At 43.0% G+C, this 25,408-nt stretch overlaps 2 protein-coding genes and 1 pseudogene across 2 annotated transcripts in view; 1 reads left to right on the top strand and 2 right to left on the bottom strand.

The window, feature by feature from the left end:
- Positions 1–25,408, bottom strand: part of ARHGEF38 (Rho guanine nucleotide exchange factor 38) — a 139,461-nt gene that overhangs the window by 3,843 nt on the left and 110,210 nt on the right. The window contains exons 8-13 of the mRNA XM_070408580.1: positions 19,772–19,876; positions 17,258–17,380; positions 12,176–12,487; positions 10,428–10,571; positions 9,406–9,604; positions 9,002–9,261 (exon numbers count right to left, since the gene is read on the bottom strand). Of these exons, the coding sequence (XP_070264681.1) occupies positions 9,002–9,261; positions 9,406–9,604; positions 10,428–10,571; positions 12,176–12,487; positions 17,258–17,380; positions 19,772–19,876 (1,143 nt within the window). The remainder of the gene's footprint in view (positions 1–9,001; positions 9,262–9,405; positions 9,605–10,427; positions 10,572–12,175; positions 12,488–17,257; positions 17,381–19,771; positions 19,877–25,408) is intronic.
- LOC139006063 (U1 small nuclear ribonucleoprotein C-like) lies at positions 12,791–13,288 on the top strand. Its single transcript, XM_070408565.1, has one exon. It carries the CDS (start codon positions 12,809–12,811, stop codon positions 13,286–13,288), a length of 480 nt encoding a protein of 159 aa, XP_070264666.1. The 5' UTR covers positions 12,791–12,808.
- Positions 15,575–15,994, bottom strand: LOC138998902 (fatty acid-binding protein 5 pseudogene; annotated as a pseudogene).

Raw genomic sequence — 25,408 nt, 5'->3', positions numbered from 1 at the left:
TACACATTTTAAACGTGTTTTTCAAGGGTCAACTGTATCTGTGCTCATCTTTCATTTTGGCATATGTTCTTTTAATGGGAGTATATAAAATCTTCCACCTTGATCTGGTCAGAAATTGTAACAGCTTATATTTTAAACACTAAATATTGATTCTCATGAAACTAAATTTTAAAGTGCAAAATTATAACATATACTTGCAATAATTTAGATGATCATGGCCCAAAATTAAATAGGATGAGCAGTTTTCAGTTTTTATATATGTTTATGCCCCCATTTAACATAAGATAGATATTCAAAATGGAAATAAGTCTACTTTTAAAGAGACAACAGTTCATAACATTGGACTACAAGTTAGAAGTTTTCAACCTGTTATGGATTCAAAGTTAAAGACTTTCTTATATTTAAGATATTTTAATAATTCTAGTCTGTATCTTTCTTTCAATGTTAACATGTTTTCATCTAGACACATTACAATTCAAGTAATAATCATCTGAATCTTTTTCCTTGGCATTTCTTTCATTTTATTTTTCCCATCACCATTTATCCCCTCCATGCCCTCTTCCAACTCCACCTCTGCCCTGCCGCAATCACCACACTGTTGTCCATGTTCCTTGGCATTTCTTAAAATAATATCTTATTGTTGGCTTCTTTTTAAAGCTCTGGCTCATTTTATGTACAATATTCTATGAATGCAAGCCAGTTGTCCACAGCATTTGCTTTTTAAATAATACTCTGTATTACTGTATTACGGACTCATACCCAATTTATTACCCACTGTTTATAACCACCAGATCATTCCCAGTTCAGCATTTCCTTATTCTATATTAGTGCATTTAATCATTCCTCTCTTAGTGAGCCACATTACCAGTCTTCACTGAATCTCATTTTTTTTCTTTCATCCCAGTTCTTCAATTAGCAACAACAAAAATCATAATATATTTTAATAAGGCTTTCCAAAACTAAAAAAACAACTATAAACCAGTATTTACAGTATTATAGTATAGTAGAGGCCCGGTGCACAAAATTTGTGCATGAGGGGTGGGGGGAGGGAGAGGGGGGAGGTACCCTCAGCCCAGCCTGCACCCTCTCCAATCCAGGACCCCTGGGACATCCATCTCACAATCCTGGACCGCTGGCTCCTAACCGCTCACCTGCCTGCCGGCCTGATCACCCCTAACCGCCTTTGCCTGTCGGCCTGATTGCCCCCAACTGCTTCCCCCACAGGTCTGGTTGCCCCTTACTGCCCCCCCCTGCTGACCTGGTTGCCCTTAACTGCCCCCTCCGCTGCCCCCCCCCCCGCCTGGTTGCCCCCAGTTGCCCACCCTGCCAGCCTGGTCACCCCTCACTGTTCCCCTGCTGGCCTGGTACCCCCCAACTGCTCTCCTCTGATGGCCTGGTCACCCCAAATACCCCCTTCTGCCAGCCTGGTTGCCCCTCACTGCCCCCTGCCAGCCTGGTCGCCCCCAACTGCCCCCCACCCCCTGCCAGCCTGGTCACCTTTGACTGCCTCCCCTGCCAGCCTGGTCACCCCACGCAGCCTGCTGTTCAGTCATTTGGTCACCCCTCACTGCCCGCCCTGCCAACCTGGTCGCCCCATGCAACCTGCTGTTCAGTCGACCGGTTATTTTGGTCATCACGGTCACTGCCTTTTTATATATATAGATACATCTCAGGAAGCCAAAATAGTTATCTCACATTTTAAATATGCTCATTTTTCTTTCTTACCCTGCAGGACAAGCTTTCGTGTACTTTAGTTAACAATCCTATATTATAAAAGGCTAATATGCAAATAGACTGAATGGAGGAACAACCAAAAATCCGAACAACTGGTCACTATGATGTGTGCTGACCACCGGGGGCATGCGCGGAACATAGCGGGCATCATCAGCAGGCAGCAGAGCGTGGAACATGGCAGGCATTGGCCATGGCAGGATGGTGGAGCAGGTGAGTGGGGGCACCAGACCAAGGCGGGGTGCTGGTTGCTGTCATAGGAGCAAGCCTCTGGTGGTTAATGGAAATTTTTTGCTCCCTCACACTGCAGTCCCACCTGGTGCTCCCACCTGCTGCTGGTGCCACCCCTGCTTGCACCCTCTGCCGGCACTGGAGCTGCTGCTCGCACCCGCTGCCGGTGCCTGGCACTGGCCCCGATCGTTCATCACCATCAGTGGGTGTGAGCGGCAGCTACTGGCCTCGATCGCCTCTCAGGGCTTCTCCACCTCCCCCTGCTCCTGAGGGGCGATCGGGGCCGGCAGCCACCTCTCGCACCTGCTGCTGGCACCAGAGCCGCTGCTCGCACCCAGTGACAGCACTGGCCCCAATCACTCCATGCTGTCAGTGGGTGCGAGCGGGGCTGGCGCCGTCAGCGCGTGGGAGTGGCAGCTGGAGTGGAGCTGCCAGCAGACAGGGGACCAGGAGGCCATGGTGGGAGGGGTTGGGCGGGGGTGTGGAGAATGGCCAAGAACCGCCCCTGTGCCCACTGCAGCCTTGTGGCCCACAGTTCCTTTCAAGGTACCCGAAATCATGCACTGGCCCCCTAGATGTGTATGATTATTACACAAGTAATTTTTATTAATAGAAAACAATTTTAAATAAAGGTAAGCAAAAAAGAAATCATCCAACTGCTATTAATACCTTGCTTTCCTTGCTTGAATCCTGCCTTCCTTTCTTTGTCATTTATCCTTTTTTCTACCTACCCACCTGAAGTGCTAATAAACATACAATTAGAGTACACATAATTTTTGCAATCTGTTTTTTCACTTGAAAATATAGTAAAAAATCTTTTCATGTCATTAAAACTTTCTAAAGCGTCATTTTAACAACTACTTAAATACATTAAGCTCCAGCCTGATGACTTTTGAAGCATTTCCTAAACAATAATATACTACATATATAGCATTATTATTATTATAAGTAGTTGAAAATGTAAGGACGGAGGGCCAGACAATGAATTTAGAATTAGCAGCAAAAACAACTAACTTCTAATAAGTCAAAAATTACATCCTCAGCATAATATATGTGGGGGGAAAAAAGTGCACTTATTCTCAGACATTGAAATTCCCACCAAAATTGGATTTTAGCTATTATTTAAACCCAGTCCTTTTGAGAAGTACCAAAGATTGCATCACAAGAGTCTGGCATCCTGCTTGCCACACAAGGCATCTTAGAGACTGTGGTAGTTGTGAATGTGATGGGCATTCCTGTGGTTATGTTATATGGAAGGGATTTTGCAGAAGTGCCTAATAAATTGACTTTGAGTTAGTCACAGCTTATCTTGAATAGCCTGACTTGATGAGAGATTTAAAACCAGAAAGATGCTCACCTGCTGGCCTTGAACAAGCAAACAGCCATGCTGTGAGCCGCTTATAGATCACTACATACACATTTCTGAGAGCAGCCTCTCAGTGCTGAGAGGCGTCATGGCCCTTGGCTGACGACCTGCAAGGACATAGAGGCCTCAGTCCTACTGGCACTGAATTCATCCAACAACCACAAACGTGGAAGGGAACCTCAAGTTTCAAAAAGAGCACAGACCAGCCAAAGTCTAGGCTGCAGTTCTGTGAGATGCTAAGCAGAGCCCCCAGCTAAGCTGTGCCTGGATTCCTAACCGTGGAAATGGTGAGTTAATACATGTATGTTGTTTTAAGCTACCTACTTTGTGATAATTTGTTATGCATCATAGAAAATTAATACATATCATGCTGTTACTATTTGATGAGCAAAGGGGGGAATACATTATAATGGGAAGGCATATTTTTTTACTGCTTTTATGCTTTTTGATATAGCATAAAGTAGAGAGTAAAAAAGTTAAAAATTAAGTCCCTTACTATAAATCAGTCCTACCAGTTTGTGAATATCCATTGGTTCATCCCCATTATTCTACAAAGTCTCTGGATCATAAATTAGGAGCGTTTCTAAAACATTCAGAGAAAGTCCCTGCTTTCTGCCTGTGGTGTGCATGTAAGATTCTGAATGAGTTGGTTCTGAGGCCCCAATATGTAGATTGACAATACCTCCCAGTTACACCTGTTGGTGTCTCATCTAGAAGCGCTCTCTTTCATTAACAAAAGTTTCTCATTATAGGTAGCAAGTTATATTTTCACCCTACCTTAAGACTTTTGAACCACTATAACCATTCTAGAAAATGCTGGAAGCTCTTTACCCAACAATTTTTCTTGATTGGGTGGAAGAATTGATAAATATAAGTTAAGCCTCCAGAGCAAGGGTTTCTACCTTTTTCAATAGAATTTCCCTTTGAAAATCCAGTGAAAGATATGGACTTCTTTTTACCATAGTTATACACATAAGCAGGCAGTTTGGAACATATTTGAGAAAATTCATAAAACCTCCCAAATCCCATTCATAGAACCCTTTTATTCTTTGAGTTCTTCCAGGTTAAAAACAGCTTTGGTGTAAAAATCACACAGCCAATAAAGTCTTAAGTCAATCAGAACTTGCCTGTTTCGGACTGATTTTTTAGGCCCCACTGAATCCCCTGAATATCAAATAGAGGCCAAGGCCACACATCCATCTGTCTTTCTTGCCAGGATCAACTACAACCACCAATAAGGCTAGATTATAGCTGATAACCTCCCTTGACAATGTGCTGTTGCAATTCTGGAAGAGAGCAAGGGAAGTGTTGCTGCCATGGTAGGAAAGGATAGGGAAAGAAATGCTGACCCCAAGCGTCATCCAGTTAAGACAGTACAGGTTTCAGTTGATATTCCTGATAATAAAATAAAATCAGGAACAAAAGTCTAAATAGTCACACAAACAGTTGCCTTTGTAGGATACCTCAGATGTGCACATTATAATAAACAGTGTATTCTCACTGTTCACAAAGATGATACAATTTACTCCCACTTTTCAATCACTTTATAAAATCAATTTATTAAAAAAGGAGGTAGATATTTAGTTACTGTTGTCTAAGGTACATTGCTAAGTGAAAAAAGATTATTTAACACATGCATGTTCCCACTCATATAAATATGTGTTTGTATATGCACAATGTCTGAAAGGATAATCTGAATATTATCTCTGAATCAGAGTATAACTGCGAAGGAATTAATATATTATATATATATACATACATATACACATATATACATATATATGTGTATATATATATGTATATATATATAAAATCTTTATACTTTTTAAACTTTTCACAAATAGCATGTATTACCCTTATAAAAAACAAAATCTATACTAATAAGAGCCTAGGTGGTTCCCGTGCCCTCGCACGATGCCCTCACGTCATCACAAGATGGCCGTCACGAGATGGCCAACACAAGATGGCTGGCAGGGGAGAACAGTTGTGGGTGACCAGGCCTGCAGGGGAGGGAAGTTGGGGGCGATTGGGCCAGCAGGGGAGCAGTTAGGCATTAATCAGGCCAGCAGGGGAGCAGTTAAAGAGAGATCAGATTGGCAGGCAGAAGCAATTAGGGGCAATCAGGCAGGCAGGCAGGTGAGCAGTTGGGAGCCAGCAGTCCCGGATTGTGAGAGGGATGTCCAACTGCCAGTTTAGGCCCAATCCCGCACTGGCAGTCAGACATCCCCTGAGGGGTCCCAGATTGGAGAGGGTACAGGCCGGGCTGAGGGACATCCCCCTTCCCTCATGCATGAATTTCATGCACCAGGCCTCTAGTTAATTAATAAAAAGGCACTGAAGAAAAAAGCAACCTAAAAAAAAGAACCAGGTGGAGAAACCAAGATGGTGGCATAGGGAAACAGAGGAAATTGCTGCCTCCCACAACAACTTCAAAAATACAATGAAAAGACAAAACGGACATCATCCAGAACTACAGGAAGTCTGGCTGAGTGGAAATTCTACAACTAGAAGGAAAGAGAAAAGCACACTGAGACCCAGAGGAGCTGCGGAAATAAAGTGCAGAGGTATGGAGGCTCGAGCGTGCGTGGAAAGGGGCTGGCACCTGCGGATGCGGCTGTCTTTTTGAATCGGGAGGGAATCACAAGCTCCCGACTGCTCTGAACTCCAGTTCCGGGAAGTCTCTGGGGACCCAGGACTCATATGGGGAGAAACTGGACTATCTGGCAGCAGGCAGAACTCAGAACTTGAGGGCAGCTTTCCCTCAGAGGTGCTTGCAGCAATTTTCGGGACACTGAGACACGGCCCCTTAGAGCAGGGCTGAGGATCAGCCATAGCTGCTTGCTCCACCCTGTTGATTCCTTGAGACCCCACCCCACTCAGTCTGCGGCAGAGGCTTTTGCATATGAATGCCCTGGCCCTTTGCAACCTGAAAATTACCTAACAAATTACAGCTGGGCCAGACAGACCCAGAACTTCCAAGAGAGGCCCAAGGCCCCACAGCAGCTTGCATTGCTTCAAAGCTGGGCCTCATCTGGGCACCTCCAAACTCCAAAAAAGGAAGGGGAATCTTCAGATCTCTTCGTAGCTCCTGTTGGGTAACCTTCAGGCAGAGGCTAAATTAGCACCTCCTTAGATCCAAGAGCCAGTGTACCCAGTGGTCAGAGTGGGACCATCCAGATTACAACTCCTCAGATCCATAAGGGACACACTCAGGGGGCAGACTCAGTGAGCACCAAAGCCTCACTGAAGCAAGTCTTGCCCCAGAAGGGTGTCTTCAGCACAGAAGTTCTCCCACTACAGACACAGCTGATTCTCACTGCCAATTGGCCTGGAGGTCAATTCCTCCCAGTGATACCTACAACAATCAAGGCATAACTACAACAAGACTGTGCACAAAGCCCACAAGGGGGCGCACCAAGAGTGTCCACCTCAGGTAACTGGGGAGGCTGAGCCACTGGGCCCTATAGGACACCTAGCACACAAAACCACTCTACCAACACAGGGATGCATAAAAAATGTGGAGACAAAGAAACAGGTCACAAATGACAGAAATGGAGGAAAGCAAACTACTGGATATAGAGTTCAAAACCACATCTATAAGGTTTTTCAAGATTTTTCTGGAAACCGCCAATAAATTTAGTGAGGCTCTGGAGGATATGAAAAAAGACCAACTAGAAATTAAGCATACACTGACTGAAATAAAGAATATTATACAGAGATCCAACAGTAGACAAGAGGATCCCAAGAATCAAGTCAAAGATTTGAAATACTAAGAACCAAAACATACCCAACTGAAAAAGCAAAAAGAAAAAAGAATCCAAAAATATGAAGATAGTGTAAGGAGCCTCTGGGACAACTTCAAGCATACCAACATCCGAATTTTAGCGGTGCCAGAAGAAGAGAGAGGGCAAGATTCTGAAAACCTATTTGAAGAAATAATGACAGAAAACATCCCCTACCTGGTGAAAGAAATAGACTTACAAGTCCAGGAAGCGCAGAGAACCCCAAACAAAAGGAATCCAAAGAGGACCACACCAAGACACATCATAATTAAAATGCCAAGAGCAAAAGACAAAGAGAAAAACTTAAAATCAGCAAGAAAAAAAACAGTCAGTTACCTACAAGGGAGTACCCATACGACTGTCAGCTGATTTCTCAACAGAAACCATGCAGGCCAGAAGAGAGTGGCAAGAAATATTCAAAGTGATGAATAGCAAGAACCTACAACCAAGATTACTTTATCCAGCAAAGCTATCATTCAGAATTGAAGGTCAGATAAAGAGCTTCACAGATAAGAAAAAGCTAAAGGAGTTCATCACCACCAAACCAGCATTATATGAAATGCTGAAAGGTATTCTTTAAGAAGAGGAAGAAGAAAAAGGAACTCTTACCATTTGCCACAGCATGGATGGAACTGGAGAGCATTGTGCTAAGTGAAATAAGCCAGTCAGAGAAGGATGAATACCACATGATCTCATTCATTTGTGGAATATGGTGAACAACATAAACTGATGAACAAGGACTGATCCAGAGATGGAGAGGCATTGATTGGACTGTCGGGCCTTGGAGGGAAGGTAGGGGAGGGTGGGGGTAAGGGGGAAAGATCAACCAAAGGACTTATATGCAAGCATATGGGCCTAACCAATGGACACGGGCAACGGGGGGGGGGGGGGGGGGTGAGGGCATGAGCGGGGTGGGGGGGGTAGGGTGTAACGTGGGGATAAGGACACATATGTAATAACTTAATCAATAAAAAATATATTTTAAAAAAAAGAACCAGGTGCCTAACCGGTTTGGCTCAGTGGATAGAGCGCCGGCCTGCGGACTCAAGGGTCCCAGGTTCGATTCTGGTCAAGGGCATGTACCTTGGTTGCGGGCACATCCTCATTGGGGGGCGTGCAGGAGGCAGCTGATCGATGTTTCTAACCCTATCCCTCTCCCTTCTTCTCTGTAAAAAAATCAATAAAAATATATTTAAAAAAAAGAACCAGGTAATTGGGTAGTTGATCACCACTTGGGGATTAACAGTTAAATATATTGAAACTTTCTGAAGTAGAAAAAAGGAACTCTACATTATAGTTAACTAACCATTTGCAAAAGAATCATCCCAGTCGCCTTTGCATTGATGCATTGAGGAAAAAGTAGCTCTTAAAAAATGTCATTATATGTTATATGTCATTTTACAAGATTAAAAATGGCCAATTCATAGATAACTCAATGCAGATATTGCCCTCAGAAGAATTAGGAACAGTTTTCCAGAGGCTACTGATGGTGGCAATCTGTTCAGTATGAGCTGTTTTCCTCTGATGGGGGGAGTATAAGAAGACCATCTTCACTCTACGTTCATCACAGCAGGGTAAAGGTAGCACCACGACTTACTGAGTGCCACTCCGTGCCGGGTACTTTACATATCCACATTATCCCTGATCCTCACATCAACTCTGCAAAATAGGAATCAATGTCCTTATGCCTGCATTTGAGGAAACAGACTGTGAAGCAATTCCCTGCAAACACTTGCACAGAGAGTAAGCGCTAATAGAGTTACTAACAGGTCTTGATGTCAAAGCTGATGCTCTTCCACCAAGTCTTACAGTAAGAAAGAGCGCCACCAGCGAGAACATCTTTCATGATTTGAACAGCCAAGTGTCTTTACATCAAGGTTGAAATTCTTACCTGCTCGTCTACCTCTTGAAAGCTGTCAACATCAGTGCCGTTTGTTTCAAACTTTCCACATGTGCCACTCAGAGAGGAGCTGCTGTCACTTATGCTACCTTCTGGGGTGCTTGTGACACTGTCCCTAGTTGGCCGCGAAGACACAAAGAGGCTGATGTTATCAAAGTCATCATCACAGGACCTGTTCTCAGCACCCATCTTCTGCGCTTTGGCCGGATTGTAGGGTTTTAGGAAGGAAGAATACACATATCCTTTAATAACTAGACAGGAGTAAAAAGAAAGAAGAAACAAGGTCATTCAGATACACTTTCCAAACATTTGTGTTTAGAGAAGTACACAGAGGTCCCCGGGAAAGACTCAAACAGAGAAGAGATAGTTCTGTGCATCTTAAGCAAATCACTTACTTCCTGTGTCAACAAGCCACCTGCTCGTACTCCCCAATGGATCTTTCTGTTCCATCACAGCCACCAACTCCCCTTCCAGAAGATTGATGTCATATTCTTGTGTAGCATTGCATTTGCGCTTAGCTTGGTAGAGTTCCTCTGTAGTGTATGTGGACAGAAGTTTGGAGCGGTGAGTGTCAGTTTGACGCGGCACTTCTGGCTGGGAGAGGTAAGGAGAAATTTTGGTTTAGACAGCTGTGTTCTAAAATCCTCACTGGGTCGATAAATTCTTCTCCTCCGGAATTTTTTAAAATGTTGAAGCCATACATGGATCTGGGATTATTTCAGCGCTGAGGCATAGATTGGGCTATTATTGTGAAGTATCCAGCTGAGTTATACAGTGAAAAAATCTCTAGCTAGCACATGAGGGCAGTGTTGTAGAAAAGAAAGAAAATTCAAAGAAAATAAGAAGGCAGAGGTTCTAATCCCTCTCTTATGGTGAACGCATTTTTAGCTCTTTGTCACACCGTAGGCATGTCCTTGCATATTAAGCACTTGATAAATATTTAATTAAGTAAATTGTAGATGTGTATGTCTTTTTCTGGGAAATAATATCAGTAAACTAGGCAGGAGTCAAGAGGCCTAGCCCCATCCCAGCTCTGCCACTAAGTGACTTTGAAAAGGCCATTTCATCTCTGCAGCCTGGGATTCCTTGGCTAGAAAAAGTGAAAGGTTTGAACTATATAATTTAGCACTATAAAATTCTATTATTTATTCAACAGACACTTATAAAATATCTATCTTATATCAGACACCATTGTACTTGCTTGGAATAAATATATCATGTACAAAAAAGATAAAAATCTATACGCTTAGAGTTCATAGTGTAGAGGGTAAAAAGAGACAAAAGTGTCTGCATAAAATAAGTGTGTAAATGACAGGATATTAGAATGAGATAAGTGATATGGAAAATAATATAAATTGTGGTTTAAACAAGGCAAAGAAGTGACAGTCATCATTGGCATGAATGTTACCAAACTCACCGGAATTTGCACAGGCTTCTTCTTTTCAAAACTAAGTTTTCTCTCAATAAAGGTGGCACTGTTGTCCTTTATAAAATTCAGATTTTGAACCTCTTCTAGTACTCTGTTCTGCATTTCAGTGATGTCTGAAACCAACAATGGTACCTATAGGCAGGCAGAAATAAGATGACATTGTTCCAAGACAACTACTTAACCAGTTAGGTACTGAGTTTAGTAGAGCTGTGAAGAACAGTTGAGAAAGTACAGGGTAGCTCCACAGTGAAAAATTAGGTCAACATTAGAATCAGAAAAAAAAAATGGCCTAATTTTCTGTCTCCATAAATCCCATTAAAATGATAGGGATAATTTTTTTTTTCAAAGATTCAAGCCTAATAAAAGGAGAACAGAAGAAAAAATAGCAGTAAAGTTTTGAGGAAAAGGCTCAGGAATTGATGGCAGCAGTCACCTTCAATGTGTTGGGTGGGATAGTGGGAAGTGGAAAAAGGCTACATGGTTTTAAAACAGATCAGCAAATATTTTGACATGCTTCCCACCAGGAGATGGAATCCACGTCCCCTCCCCTCAAAACTAGGTGGGCCTTTATGATCACCTCGGTGAGTAGAATGTTGAAATGAATAGAATGATGGAAAAGGTGCTGACTTTCAAGATTTGGCTAAAAAAGACCATACAATGTCTACTGGGTTCTCTTGGGACACTCACTCTTGGGAGACTTTCATCACCATGGAAGTCCAGCTGTGCTATGCCACTATATGAAAAGACCATGTTGAAATGTCAGAGGGAAGAGTAACAGAGGGATCTTGAATATTTATAGTGGCACTATGCAGAATAGCCCCAAAGTGGAAATAACTCAAATGTTCAACTGATAAATGGTTAAACAAAATGTGACTGATCCATATTATGGAGTATTTGGGGGCAATACAAAAAATTAAGTACAGAAACACATTAAAACATGGATGGACCTTTTGAACCATGTAAGTGTAACACCTGATTATTCAATATAATTTAATTCAAAGGATAAGTTAATTAGATACCCAATAAAAAATAAAGTAGGGACAATTAATTTTCCTCCAAATGTCCATTAAATACCTCACCAGCTGAATGAGAACTAATACATGTGAAATTAAGGGCCAGGAAACCAAGCTGATTTTCTAAAGTTGATATTAAGATGCAAATATCTTTCTTCCTCTTCAGAAAATAATCATAAAACCATATTTTAATGGAAGGCTAAATGAGATATACACACATATTTTTACACACACACACACACATTCACACATGCATACACACACAGTCTTATCTTCTTTGGAGCAAAGCAAAATGAAGACTGGTTTAACAGTTATCCTACCTCTATCATTCCACTGAGATGGCCTGATTTTTGATCCTCATCTTAGTCATGGTTAACACCGAAAAACTATTGCATGGGAGGGGAAGGCAAAATATGAATTGAGAAGCTACAACATAGCATCAGGCAGGTGGAGCGACATGGGTGTCACCTGCAATAGCTGAACGTGGGTTGGCATTTGAAAAGGAATCTCCAAAACGAAAACTGCATGTGTCTAAGTCACAGCAAACCCAAACTAGGAAACTCTCCTTCAGCTTCCTATGGAAAACCACACAGGCACTCGCAGGCACGCACACGCACTCGCACGCACCACACTGGTGCGAGCTACGGACAGGTCTGTTTTGCGCAGACATTGTCTCCAAGAGATGCCCAGACCAAGGTGGCCAGGTGCTGGTGCTGTGCTTACCGGCACCACCGTGGAATACAGCTGCTGTCTCACCAGCGTCAGGTCCCGGAGGAGGGTGATGAAACTGCACAGACAGTTCAACAGAATCTTGCGTGCGGCCTGGTTGAACACCTGGAGCTCCTCCACAAGCTGGGCGTTGAGGGCCTCGTACTCCTTTTTGGCCAAGTCTGACTCCTCCCCTGCTGCCCGCTGCAGGTAGCTGTTGTAGTCCAGCAGCTTGTCATAGCGTTTCTGGATGAGTTTCTGAGGCCCTGGGAACAGGGACAGCAGGGCTGACAGGGGCGTCAGGACGAGCTTCTGTAAGTGAGCTGCCTGAGGAGAGAGGAAAAAATCCGGTCACGGAGCAGCCAGCGCTGCTATCAATTGGGCTTCTTTCCTCCCTGCAGGAGCACCAGGGAGACAGCCAGGTACCTAGCCGAGTTAAAGAAGGATCCAATCATTTTTCCGGCGTTGGGATCACCTCCTTCCACGCCTTCCCCTTCCCCCTCTTTCTAATCCCAGTGCCAGCACGTGGAGGGAGGGGGTGACCTCCAGCCTGTGACTGCCCAGACTGCATAAATGATTCACCTGTCATTTTGCTGGCAATAAAAGAAAGAGAGTCTGGAACGGAGTGCCAACGGCCTGCAGAACAACATGCCGAAGTTTTATTGTGACTACTGCGATACATACCTCACCCATGACTCTCCATCTGTGAGAAAGACACACTGCAGTGGTAGGAAACTCAACGAGAATGTGAAAGACTACTATCAGAAATGGATGGAAGAGCAGGCTCAGAGCCTGACTGACAAAACAACTGCAGCGTTTCAGCAAGGAAAGATACCTCCTACTCCATTCTCAGCTCCACCTCCTGCAGGGGCGATGATCCCACCTCCCCCGAGTCTTCCGGGTCCACCTCTCCCTGGTATGATGCCAGCACCCCATATGGGGGGCCCTCCCATAATGCCAATGATGGGTCCTTCTCCTCCTGGGATGATGCCAGTGGGACCTGCTCCTGGAACGAGGGCTCCTATGGGAGGGCACATGCCAATGATGCCTGGGCCCCCAATGATGAGACCTCCCACCCGTCCCATGATGGTGCCCACTTGGCCCGGAATGACTCGACCAGACATATAAGGAGAAAGGGGAGCCTCTTTCTATCAGGCTTCTGTTACTGTTCTACTTCACAAGAGATCGAGGTGCTGTGACTCTGGGTGTTTTCTAACAGCAGACAAGGAAAGTTCACTACCTCTTCCTAAGAGAGAATAGTTTTTGAGGGGAGTAGTGGGACCAAATAAAGCAATTTTCATTTGTATTGTGAAATGTGAAAATAAAATTGTCAACTCTTTTCGTAAAAAAAAAAGAAAGAAAGGAAGAAAGAAAGGAAGGAAGGAAGGAAGGAAGGAAGGAAGGAAGGAAGGAAGGAAGGAAGGAAGGAAGGAAGAAAGTCTGTCTTAGAAGAGACATCTGCCCTGATTTCCTGGCTACCCTGGTAGCTCATTTTGGTAGTGGAACTATATCCCCTAAACAGACAGTACCCCCTTGTTATAGGTATTTTGCTCCTGTGATAGAAACGACCACAGAGTTATTGCTTCCTCTTTAAATACACTGAAGGCTTAAGCCAATGCTGATTCTGTGTCCTAAATTGTTACATTTTTAGGTCTGCGTCATTGAAAATGAACTTCATATTAATGCCAAACCCCATGCCAGACCATGAGCACCCTATGTTTAATTTCTTCTCTTTGAATTTCTTTCCTGCCCTTCTATTCTGAAGGGCACTTGTATCCTAGGTTTGCTGACCACCCTTTACCATACATGCTTGGGTTATGGGATTATGTTATAGCATTTTGGAAGCAGGTTTCCTTTTGTACCCCAAAATATGTCCTAGGGAATCAGACTGAGCAGCAGCTGCTATTAATTAACTTAAATGGCCTCTGGTAACTTTGTTTGAACTCATGGGAAATCTAGGAGAGAGAAGAAACCAATCTTTATTGGCACTGGCAATAGCAAACCCAGATTAAATTTGATGTCTAATTTATAAAATATCCATATGTACCTGCAGACTGTTAAATGAGTACTTTGGCTAAGCCAATAATCCATTTACAGTTCTGGGATGAATTGCTGTGTCTGTGATGTGAATGGATTCTATAGGTAGTCTACTTACAATACTGCACTATAATTGCAATATATATGTTGTGTGACATAGACATGAGCCAATTCACTGTGCATGGGAATTGTAGTCTGAACAAATAAGAATTAAATTTTACTTTAAGATTTTGTCCTATAAAAATGTGTAGATAAGTATCTCTCATGTTTAGATAAAAACAACTTCTGTGGTTTCAGATAAATGTTTGATTTTTAAACAGAGTTCAAATATATGTTACCAATAAAAAGTTACTTTTATGTTGTTTTCTGATAATTATTTTAATTTATCCTAATTTATCATCTTGTGGTATTATGCAAGGTAGGAATACCTTGTCTAATCTTCCTGTTGAATTCTGGAGCATCTATATATATATATATATATATATACATATATATATATATATATATATATATATATATATATATATATACATACACACACACACATACACACACATGTGTATATATACACACATATATGTATATCCTATATAATAAAGAGGTAATATGCAAATTGACCATCATGCCCTCAAAAGATGGCTGCCTATGACCAGGCCGTCATGGGGGTTAGTGAGGGACGACCAAACGACTGAACAAGCAGGCTGTGTGGGGCGACCAGGCCGGTGGGGTGAGGGGGGCAGTTAGGGGAAATCAGGCTGGCAGGCAGAGGCAGTTAGGAGTGATCAGGCTGTCAGGGGGGCCAGTTAGGAGCTATCAGGCAGGCAGGCAGGTGAGCAGTTAGGAGCCAGTGGTCTAGGATTGTGAGAGGGAGGTCCGACTGCTGGTTTAGGCCCAATCCCACAGGGGCAGTCAGACATCCCCTGAGGGGTTCCAGATTGAAGAGGGTGCAGGCTGGGCTGAGGGACACCCCCCTCTAGTGCACGAATATATATATATGTACTAGAGGCCCGATGCACAAAATTCGTACAAGGGGCTGGGCCCTCGCAGCCCTGGCTTTGTCTGGAAGGTCATCCAGAAGGATGTCCAGGCCGGCAGGGGAGGGCAGTTGGGGGCGATTGGGCTGGCAGGGGGGCAGTTAGGCGTCGATCAGATGGTCAATTTGCATATTACCCCTTTATTATATAGGATATATGGCATAAACACATTTATTTACTAACGGAAGGGTCAATGCTAATTAAACCAACAGAAATAGTTGCATGTAAAATGTTTGTGATAACTGAACACAGTAATGGGGAAAAAAGCATGGAGAGATTTGCTCATTGAACTGAGCTTGTTTATCCTCATGGCTAATTCCCGTTCAGAAGGATGATGGCATTTTTACTCCACTTTCTCATAGATCCGAGTATAGTTGACATTGTTCATGATGCACAACACCACTAACTTCCCGCCTTCCCGCCCCCTGTGATGGTGCTCTTCTTCCCAGCCCAGTCCTGGTGCTGGACCAGCACGCCCTTGACAAAGTTGCAGACGGTCTGAGTTTTTCTGCCATCAGCTGTAGTCTCTTCACACTTCTCTCCCAGGTTGCATGAGAACTGTGTTGTCTTCATTGTGCTCTCAGTTTTGATGGTGAGGTTTTTTGCCATCGGAAGTGATGACACAGTCTGGCGTGGCCATGGAGCCCATTTTCCGCAGAGCCATTCCCATGCCTAATTCCCTCCTGTACTCGTGGGAGCCTTTGCTCTCCACTAAGTGCCATCTCCCTACCAGCTGCTGAGACGATGGTGGGCGCAGAGTCATGCGGGGACCTGAGCGGAGCAGAGTGCGGTGATGGGAGTGTGGCGGCCTCTGGAGCATTCTTAATGAGGGAGAAGCTATATGCCATGTTTTCACAGGGTGCTCAATAAATATTTATTGACTTAGTTAATGAATTGGAATTAAACTAAAGAGCAAACCCTTAAGGACTTTTCTAAATTATGCTTTCTATAATTAAGCCTAGATAATGTATAAGACATAGCCACACTCTTTCCGTTTAACATGTCATAAAAACTTCTCGCCCTCCTCCCTGTCTCATTTACCTAACCTAGCATCTTAGTTCAGATGTAATCCTGACTTTTCATTTTCCTGTGCTAGGAAAGCAAGGTGCTTCTCAGTGTTTTTCTACTGTTGTGGGGGCTGTATCACTTCCTAGGACTCAGAAATATGTGTTGCTGTTCATTGGATGTCACAACTTGAGAGGGAGGGACATTATGGAGATTTAGAGCCTGGAACACCAGGAATGCTAAACACCCTCCAACACAAGGGCCACTCAATGAAGATTTGGCTGACCCCAAATGCCAGTAATGCCAACACAATAATGCCACTCTCATGGACCTTCAAGATGATGACGGAGGCTATTGTATTTTATATGTAATACTTGAAATACTGTTATGAAATAACAATATCTATGGAACACAAGATGCTAAGTTAAAATTAGTATTACTCAGACTAGTTTACCACCCAAATATTTCATTGGCTCAAGTATCTCTTTATGATTACCAGACTCTGTTTTATGATTCTGTATATTTTACTGAACTCGTAGAAAACAAATATTTACCACAGAGCAGGAGACATAATAAATGACTCCTATGTAAAAGCCCTTTTTCAATAGGAAGGCTTTGCTTTTGAGCCTACAGTAGGTTAATAAAAGTCACATCTTCAGAGCATGTTTTCACACCCACCTGCTGTAAGGACTCTAAGAAAATCACAGCTTTCTAACTTCATAAATCCTTTCTGCATTATATGCACACTTAAACTAAATGTCGATTTTAGTTAGTCAGACAATTACTACCCCTAGAAACACAGTGTGGTACCCTTTTAAGTTTTGATTATAGTGAAATCTACACTAATCCACTTTAAAATATTTAATGATAAAAAAATCTCCTGTTTAAAATCTACTAATTTTGACATTAGTATTTGCTTTAGTGCATGTTTCATTTCTAATCAGAAAAAATAAGTGAAAATCAGCTTTTCTGTTAACTGTACTATTACATTTGCATTTACCTATGAAGATAAATAACTTACAAAGTCGTCACAGGGGTATTGGCCATTCCTTGAGGCCTCTGGATGCCCCCCCTCTTCCTCATCTTTGGTGCATGAAATTTCCTGGAGCTCCAGCATGCTCTGCAGGGCAAAGTGCATGGCATCCTGAAACCCAGAGCAAAGGTACACAGAGGGCAAAGTTAGTACAATGACACTCATCCCAAATGGGCACTTCATCAGCATCACCCTCCATTCCCACTGAGAGGTAAGAAGGAAAAAAGAAAAAGAATTCACCATGAATACTCTGTACAAGGGGGTTACCTGTAGCAAACTATTTCCTCACTTCCTCCCATGTTACTTTCTCCTACTCCTCTTGATGATACCCTTTTTTAAGATTAAGAGTCCATCTATTTATTGTTGTTGTTTATGTTAATCCTCACCCGAGTAAATTTTTCCATTGATTTTTAAAGATTGTGGAAGGGAGGGAGGAAAGAGACATATCAATTGGTTGCCTTCTGCATGCTCCCCAGCCAGGGATGGGGATGGAACCTGCAACCGAGGTATATGCCCTTGACTGGAATCAAATTCAGGACCCTTTGGTCTGTGGGCTGATGCTCTATCCACTCACTGAGCCAAACTGGCTAGGGCAGTCAGCGGTCGGCAAACTCATTAGTCAACAGAGCCAAATATCAACAGTACAACAATTGAAATTTCTTTTGAGAGCCAAATTTTTTAAACTTAAACTATATAGGTAGGTACATTGTTATTAACTTAATTAGGGTACTCCTAAGCTGGCCTTTGCTAAAAACATCCTCAATCTGAGGGGTCGACCTCAGCGAACGTACTCCCACTTCTTCTAACACCACTTCTTCAAAATAGACTCGCCCAGGCCGAAAACTGACTTCTGCGCATGGGCCACGAAGTTTCAATCGCACTGTACGTGCGCGCCCGCACATGGTATTTTGTGGAAGAGCCACACTCAAGGGGCCAAAGAGCCACAGGTGGCTCGCGAGCCGAGGTTTGCTGACCACTGGGCTAGGGCAAGAGTCCATCTTAAATTCTTTCAATGGCAATTCCTCAGCATTCAATTCTTATAGATCCCTTATTTTAAAAATCACTCCTCTTTTATGTATGTCTTCCATTTTCCTTAGTGAATTTAATGTTCTCTTTAAGCGAAGACTTTCCTCTATTCCCAAGAGGCACTTAACTCCTTGAAATTTACATTCAGGGCAGGGTTCCCACTGCCCTTTTACAACTAAGTTTTGGGTTTCGTTTTCCCAAATGGCAGCGCTTTAGGAAAAGATGAGCAAACCTAGGTGTAAAATGGGCTTTGCATGCATCAGTCAATAAATAAGGAAAGAATGTGGCTTGCTGGTTACATAGCATAGAACCTTGTCACCAAATCATTGTGCCTGACAATCCTCTATTATGATAACTCATCTAAGCGTGCATTTGCCTCTAAAAACTGGAAAATGGGGAGGGGACCAATGAACTGATATACATGTAATTCTACTAACTCTCTATGCTTCATAGTCATGACCTTGGTCAGGATGTTGTTAAAGACACTGTCTTCTTTATGAGATCCATCAGAACAAACTCCGGCCTGGTCTTCCTATGAATATAATTATCCTGCACTCTAATTGGTTTGTTTAAGTCTGATTCTCATAGTAGACTGGAAATTTCTGGAGTTTTTTTTTTGTTTGTTTGTTTTTTTGTTTTCTATGGTTGTGTAGGAGTATTTGCATATTTTAATTGGAATTATTTTGTTAGAATTTATGTTCACTTATGTTGATTTTCTTTTATGTATGACGACCTACCTACGGTTGAATTTCTTTCAGAGCTGTAAAGGGCGCATTATGAAACTCTGGATGTAAAATATATACAGGCGCTCAGTTTGTTTTAGGATTGTGTGATCACGTGCCTTTTTGGAGGGTCAGCGGCTAGGTAGCAACAGCTAAATGTGAGACCCACCTGTGAGTTTTGTGGGTTTTTGAAATGGCCTTTCTGTTATGCACTTTTTACTTTAAAACGTCTCTTCTCATTTCATTTTATGTGCCTCTTTGATAACCTTTCACTTCTACTCTTAAATTTACAAATATGTGTTTCTAGTCCCCTCCGAGGTTTGCATGCCCTTGTTGAAAATCAGACTTAAACCAACTGGAGGACAGTCTAGTTATATTCAGTAGGAAAACCAGTCAGTAGTTTATTTAGTCTAACAAAATAAACAAAGAACATTTGTGCCTTGTCCAAAATTTTGAATTAGTGAGCTCATCTCCAGTGTAAAGAAAGCCTGTTGCTGACTCACACCATGTGGCAATCATGCGAGCAAACATCCCACAACCTGGCGATATGGATGGGGAAAGATTGAGCAGGTAAGGGAACAGAGAACAAAACCACAGCCTTTCTATTGGCTTCCTTCACCAGCAGTTTGCCGCACCCCAAATTGGATACAGTAGGTGTCATCATATAATGAATGAACAGTCGATGTACTCTTCATAATTACCACGGACATCGGTACCTGGGGGTAGGATCATTGAAGAGTCACGTCTCCCTTACCTGTATGTGTTGAAGGCAGAATGAAATGTTCTTCACACAGTGCCTCACGGTCTTTTCTAAAGATCTAAATAGCTTTTCTTCTCTATTAAAGGTGTTGTCTTTCACCTAAAATATAGATGAAATTATTTATTTTTATAACTCAAATGAATCTGGTGTTTCAAGAAAAATATCACAGGCCGTATTGGCCAGCACATTACTGCAAACTCCCCGCTGAGATGAAAACCTCTGGTGATCTGCCGCCTGCCTTTAACGCAGCACTCTCTGTGGGCACGCGGCACAGCTGATGCGCAGCGAAGCCACGTGACACAGCTTCGTTTGCTGTTCAGTTTTCACACAGCTTCACCTATGTCACAGCAGTGGTAGTAGGTCAAATGTTTCTCTGCTGCTTTTAATCACATGTATTATGTATGAGCCCTCAAATTATATTATATTTGTGAGCTTATAAAATAATAAAAATTGTTATGCCCAGAGTTCGGGGTCCCCAATAATCCACGACCAGGGAGCCTTTTCCGATGCAAAAGCAAAGGGTCTTTTATTCAAGCCCGGGACTTGGTCCCCCTCCTGCCTCCATTACTGGATGCAAGAGAGAGCCCCGAGTTCTAAGAGAACAAAGAATTTATAGGGCTTGGGTCAGGGGGTGGGGGCTCACTCGGACCACTGATTTGGCCGATTCTGGTTGGTTGAGTGATGGCCGGGGGGGGGGGGGGGGGGGGGGGGGGCTAATGACGCAAGGGTAGGGTGCAGCTAGGGTCTGCTTACACAAAAACAGGTGGTGGCTAGCATACTTTTGGCCTTGGGCTAGTTTCCTTGCGTTCCTATTGGCTGAGATAAGGGCTGGCTGAGCAACTGATACATTCTATGGCTTTTGCTTGAAGAGGCGTTAGGAACACGGTTATCAGCCCCGTTCTGTCCTTTCAAAAATAAAGTGAGAATTGAAAATAAAAATTTGATCTCCTTGCCTGGGATTTCTTGTTTTGCTGTTATGTACGACTCATTCCAATTTATTTCATGGTGGTCATTTAGAAAATGTTCTTAGGAGCTTGGCTAAAGAAATGTGATAATTCTTTATCGACTCAGATTTGAAAGATGACATATAATCTTAGCAAAACTAGCCCTCTCTTAAGAAAACTCAGCAGTTAAGGCACTGGTCACATGTATTCCGTTATTTTTTGTTATCTTATGTGTTAAGCATTCAGAAAAATATATGTTTTTTTATATACTCGTAACAGTTTCTAGGAATGCACACTTATCACTGCTCCTAATGGTGAGAAGAGTTTCTGGGCAATCGAATGGCTAGAACCAGCCTCGTGTTGGCAAACTCTGTGTGAACAGCAAATGTTTCACAGGCTGTGGAGTGTGTTCTTCAGTGTGGTACTGGCTGACACCCGTAGCTGTCTTCGGTTCATACATTTGTTCATTTAAAATTACTGACCTTAGAACTGAATACCCAGAAAATGATGACGTCTTTATTTTTAACCCCCTTAATAATGCTCATCTAAAAAGACTTTTGCTTAAGTGGGGGGCATAGTTCTTTGTAATACACACAAAATTTAACTCTTTGCCTTAGGATTTCTATGCTCTAACCCAATTTAATACATATAATAATAGGCTGTGGTAGATTGTTTTAAAGTGCAGTTTTTAAAAAAACTCATCCCCAGCTATTTTGATCAGTATATCTTGGCTGGTACCCAGATGGTTTATAAAATAAGAGGCTCAAGGATCACTCTATGAGAAATATGGCCCATTTCTCCTTCTCTGTAGTCAAAACAGGCTGCTTTATTTTGCTGGAATATGCTACTGTCTCTTTTCTGCTGGAAAAATTCTGTTTATTTTTTAAGGACTTGCTCAGTTGTCACCCTTCTACAAATGCTCCCTATCATTCCTACGCTCTCCACTGTAGAAAATGAATGACTACCTTGTATGTGCTCTCACACAACTAGTCAATTATTTAAGTTGTTCTCTCCAATGATGCACTGCAGTTATTTTGTCTTAATAATAATAACAGCTAACATTTATTAAACACTATGTTCCAGACACTCTGCTAGACCGTCATCCACTGGCTCACTTTAATTCTTATACTGCACAGCTTGAAGGGTAGGTGCCGTGATTACTCCCATTTTGAAAAAGAAACAGGTTTCAGAAGGAGTGGCAGAGATGATTAACGTTTTCCCTGTCATCCAACTTACTGATAGAACTGGCACCTTTGGTTCAAGATAGACACCTGGCTGCCCTGCCAGTGACTACCCTTCCCAGATTCCCTCGCAGCTGGCTCTGTCCTTGGAACTGGGTTTTTGTAACTAGGACGTGAGTGAAAGTGATGTGTTTCATTTCTGAATCTTGACCTTATAACACCGTCCTTGGGGCTTGAATGAAGACCTGGCTGTGTCCCAGCTTTAAATTAACCAGGAAAACGAAGACAACATGTTTAGGAGACAGCAACGCACACAATTGGGGAGAACTGGGTTCTGAAGCATCTCAGGCAGAGGAGCCCGTCTGGGACCCACACCTCAGGACTGTTGCAAGAGGGAGACATAAGTGAAGGGCTGACTGAAGCTTACGTTTTGGAATCTCTCGGTGACAGAAGCGTGGCCTTTACGCTAACCAACCCAGGGAGTTAAAGAAACTTGCAATGTTCATCGGTAGGACCAGGATTCAAAGCGAAGTGGTCTGAGATCAGAACCTCTTTGTATTCCCAGTCTCTCATACAGAGTCTGGCACCTAAGAGTTCAATACATGTGTGATGAATTGAATAGAATCTTCCTCTTGGGTAATAGTTTTATATCCTAACTCCACCAAATATTTCCCCTGAGCTGCTGACAAGTGCAAAATGGGCTGATTTGAGATTTATCTCTTCCCCAGTCCAGCCCATGCAGCTGATTTTCTGATTAACAGTAAAATGCTTCATTGCTGACAGGACATCCTCTCAAAAGATTAAGGGGGAAATCTAATTAATATCCCTCCAGGCCACTTTCACGACAAAGCACGCTTAGCTCACGATTGAAAACTATCAGAAGCTGATGATAAATGTGTTAAGGAATATTACAGCTTCTACAAAAGCCTGCCCGGAATGAAGATGGGCCTATTGTTTCTCAGTGGAATTGCCTTAAATCAGAAGCAACGTGTCAAAGGAGGGTTGTTTGCACATATTTCCACACGCCTATGGAGGCTACTGTCTCTTCTTACATGAATTCTCAGTTCAATTTTATGGCTGTTGTCTTTAGTGGTAATGTCTTTTTTTAAATATTCACCCGAGGATATTTTTCCATTGATTTTTTTAAAGAGGGAGTGGAAGGGAGAGAGAGAGAGAGAGAGAGAGAGAGAGAGAGAGATGAGAGAGACACATCAGTTGGTTGCCTCCCACACATGCCCGGATCAGGGGCCGGGGATCAAGCTTGCAACCAAGCTTGACTGGAATCAAACCCAGGACCCTTCAGTCCATGAGCTGATGCTCTTCCCACTGAGCAAAACCAGCCAGGGTGGCAATGTCTTGATTTTCCTTTCTCTGATCTGTGACCACACACCATAAATGTCCCAAACATCCCATATTATAGCTCCACGTTAAGAGGAGGGGCCTGGAGTTACCTCCTGTATGCAATGGACCCAGTGAGCCCCTGGAAGAATATTAAGATGTAAGCAGAAGGATAAATGAGCCATGTGTTCCCAGAAAGTCCCTATTGGATACGGTATGGGAAAGCCATCGCAGTCAGAGGAGGAAATAAGAACAAGGCTCAGACAAGGTGTATTTACTCACAAGTCCTCAAGAAGGGGTCACCCCATGCCATGCAGGGTCACTAGGCTTGGTTAGGTGGCAGGAAGAAGCAAAGAGAGAGTCGAAGCCAGAGTCTGTATGGAGTTTTTGTGGGGAAACCCTACAGACACACTGGGCAGAGTAAACAGTTTAGGATTAACCAGTTTGAATAATTGTCCTGGGCTTGGGGCTATCCAGGTTGTCTCGGATTGCTTGGTACCTGGCCCTGGTATCTATTGAGGGCAGAGGAATATTGGTGAGTGAATGAGATAGGGAGGTGGTGGGGGCTATGGATTCTGGATTGGTTGGTTTGTGTATGAAAGAAGTGATTCCCACTGAGCCCTTGGCCATCTCTAAAAACAGGCTAGTCCTGGGCTGGGCTCGCTCCTCAGACAGCAAGCTTTTTAAAGATGTCAAAGCATCATAAAATGCAGAAAGTAAAAGACCTGATTAATCCACCAGGCATATGGGGCTTTATATCCATGTGGGAAGTAATAAGTCTGAGCATTAAAAAAAGGTAAATAACAATACAAGTTGATGATATAAAATAACGATGGTGGTGGTAATGATGGTGATGCCAGTATTTACTGAGGGCTTCCCCACTGTGTTAGGTACTTTCTATGCATCATTTCACTGAACCCTCACAGCCACTCCCTGTGTTAGGTCCTAGTATAATCCCCAGTTTACAGATGGTTACATTGAATTTCAGTTATTTGCCCAAAGACAAATATTAAAAGACAGAGATAAGGTTCAAACCCAGATATGGACAATTTCAAAGATTTTGCTCTTAATTTCTGCCCTGTGCTACCTCCTGCGATATTGACAGGGCCACAACTGGGATCCACTCAGTGAGTTTGTCAGGTGGTCAGAGGAGGAAGAGGCCACTTCTAGCTCAGTGGTCAAAAGTTAAAGAGACCATGGAGGACAGAAAAAGACCACGGAACACAGCAGCTAGAGAGTGGGTCCGATAAGACGAGCCACCTAAAACCAATGCTGAGCCACCATCCACTTGCCTCTAGTTAAAATTAAAACCTTTAGTTAGAGAGGTTAACATAATAAGAGATGAAATCATGCCAATGAGAAGGAAAATAAAAAGTGCTATATAGTATCTAAAGAACCTTCCTGCCCACTCTTGGTTAGAAGCTCACTCACTGTATTACCACCTCCAGGCCATGAACTTACTATCTTGCGAATCTTAAAATGTGTCCCATGGATCACATACTTCAGAGTTATTTAGTTTCAAAACACTTGGGAGTCTCTGTAAAAATACAGATGTATAGGTTGTACCCTTGAACCAGAGAGAGAAAGAGAGAAGGAGAGAGAGAGGAGCAGGTGGAGCCCTGGAATCTTGGAGCAAGCTCTCCAGTTCATTTTATGCACATTAATGTTTGACAGCCTTTGCTACTTCATCTATTATGTATTAGAGGTCAAGGTGAACGAGGTTTAAGTCAGGCTAAACAGCTGACACAAAACAATAACCTAGTAATATATAATGTGCACCTGGGAGTGGGGAGGGAAAGAGGAAGGAGGTAAGTGGCAGGGAAAATATGCACTAACGCGTGCACCGGAACACTTTTTACTCCAGGTGAAATGAAGATCAAATGAATATCAAGGGAGCCCCAGAGGCAAGTGAGATTTTTAAAAAGCAGAAACAAGACAGGGATGAAAGGAGGGCATTGCCTTGGGTGAGAGTATGTGCTGGGTGATGGCGAGAGTCAGGACTCCTGGGCAGCCCTGGTTGAGCTCTGTCTGTATGGCCTTATCTCTGCTTTGCCTGCTTCTGAGTGGAAGTGGCACAGCTAGGATAGTGTCAAACCCACCCTCACTCCATTTCCAGAGGGAAAGAGGGAGGGAGGGTGGGAGGGAGAAAGGGAGGGAGGGAGAGAGAA

Source organism: Myotis yumanensis, unplaced genomic scaffold (genome assembly GCF_028538775.1).
Source record: "Myotis yumanensis isolate MYYU_CA2020_CCGP unplaced genomic scaffold, mMyoYum1.0.hap1 SCAF_1, whole genome shotgun sequence".
NCBI classification, from domain to species: domain Eukaryota; kingdom Metazoa; phylum Chordata; class Mammalia; order Chiroptera; family Vespertilionidae; genus Myotis; species Myotis yumanensis.
Note: the sequence above shows the minus strand (reverse complement) of the source record. Positions and strands in the feature narration are given on the sequence as shown.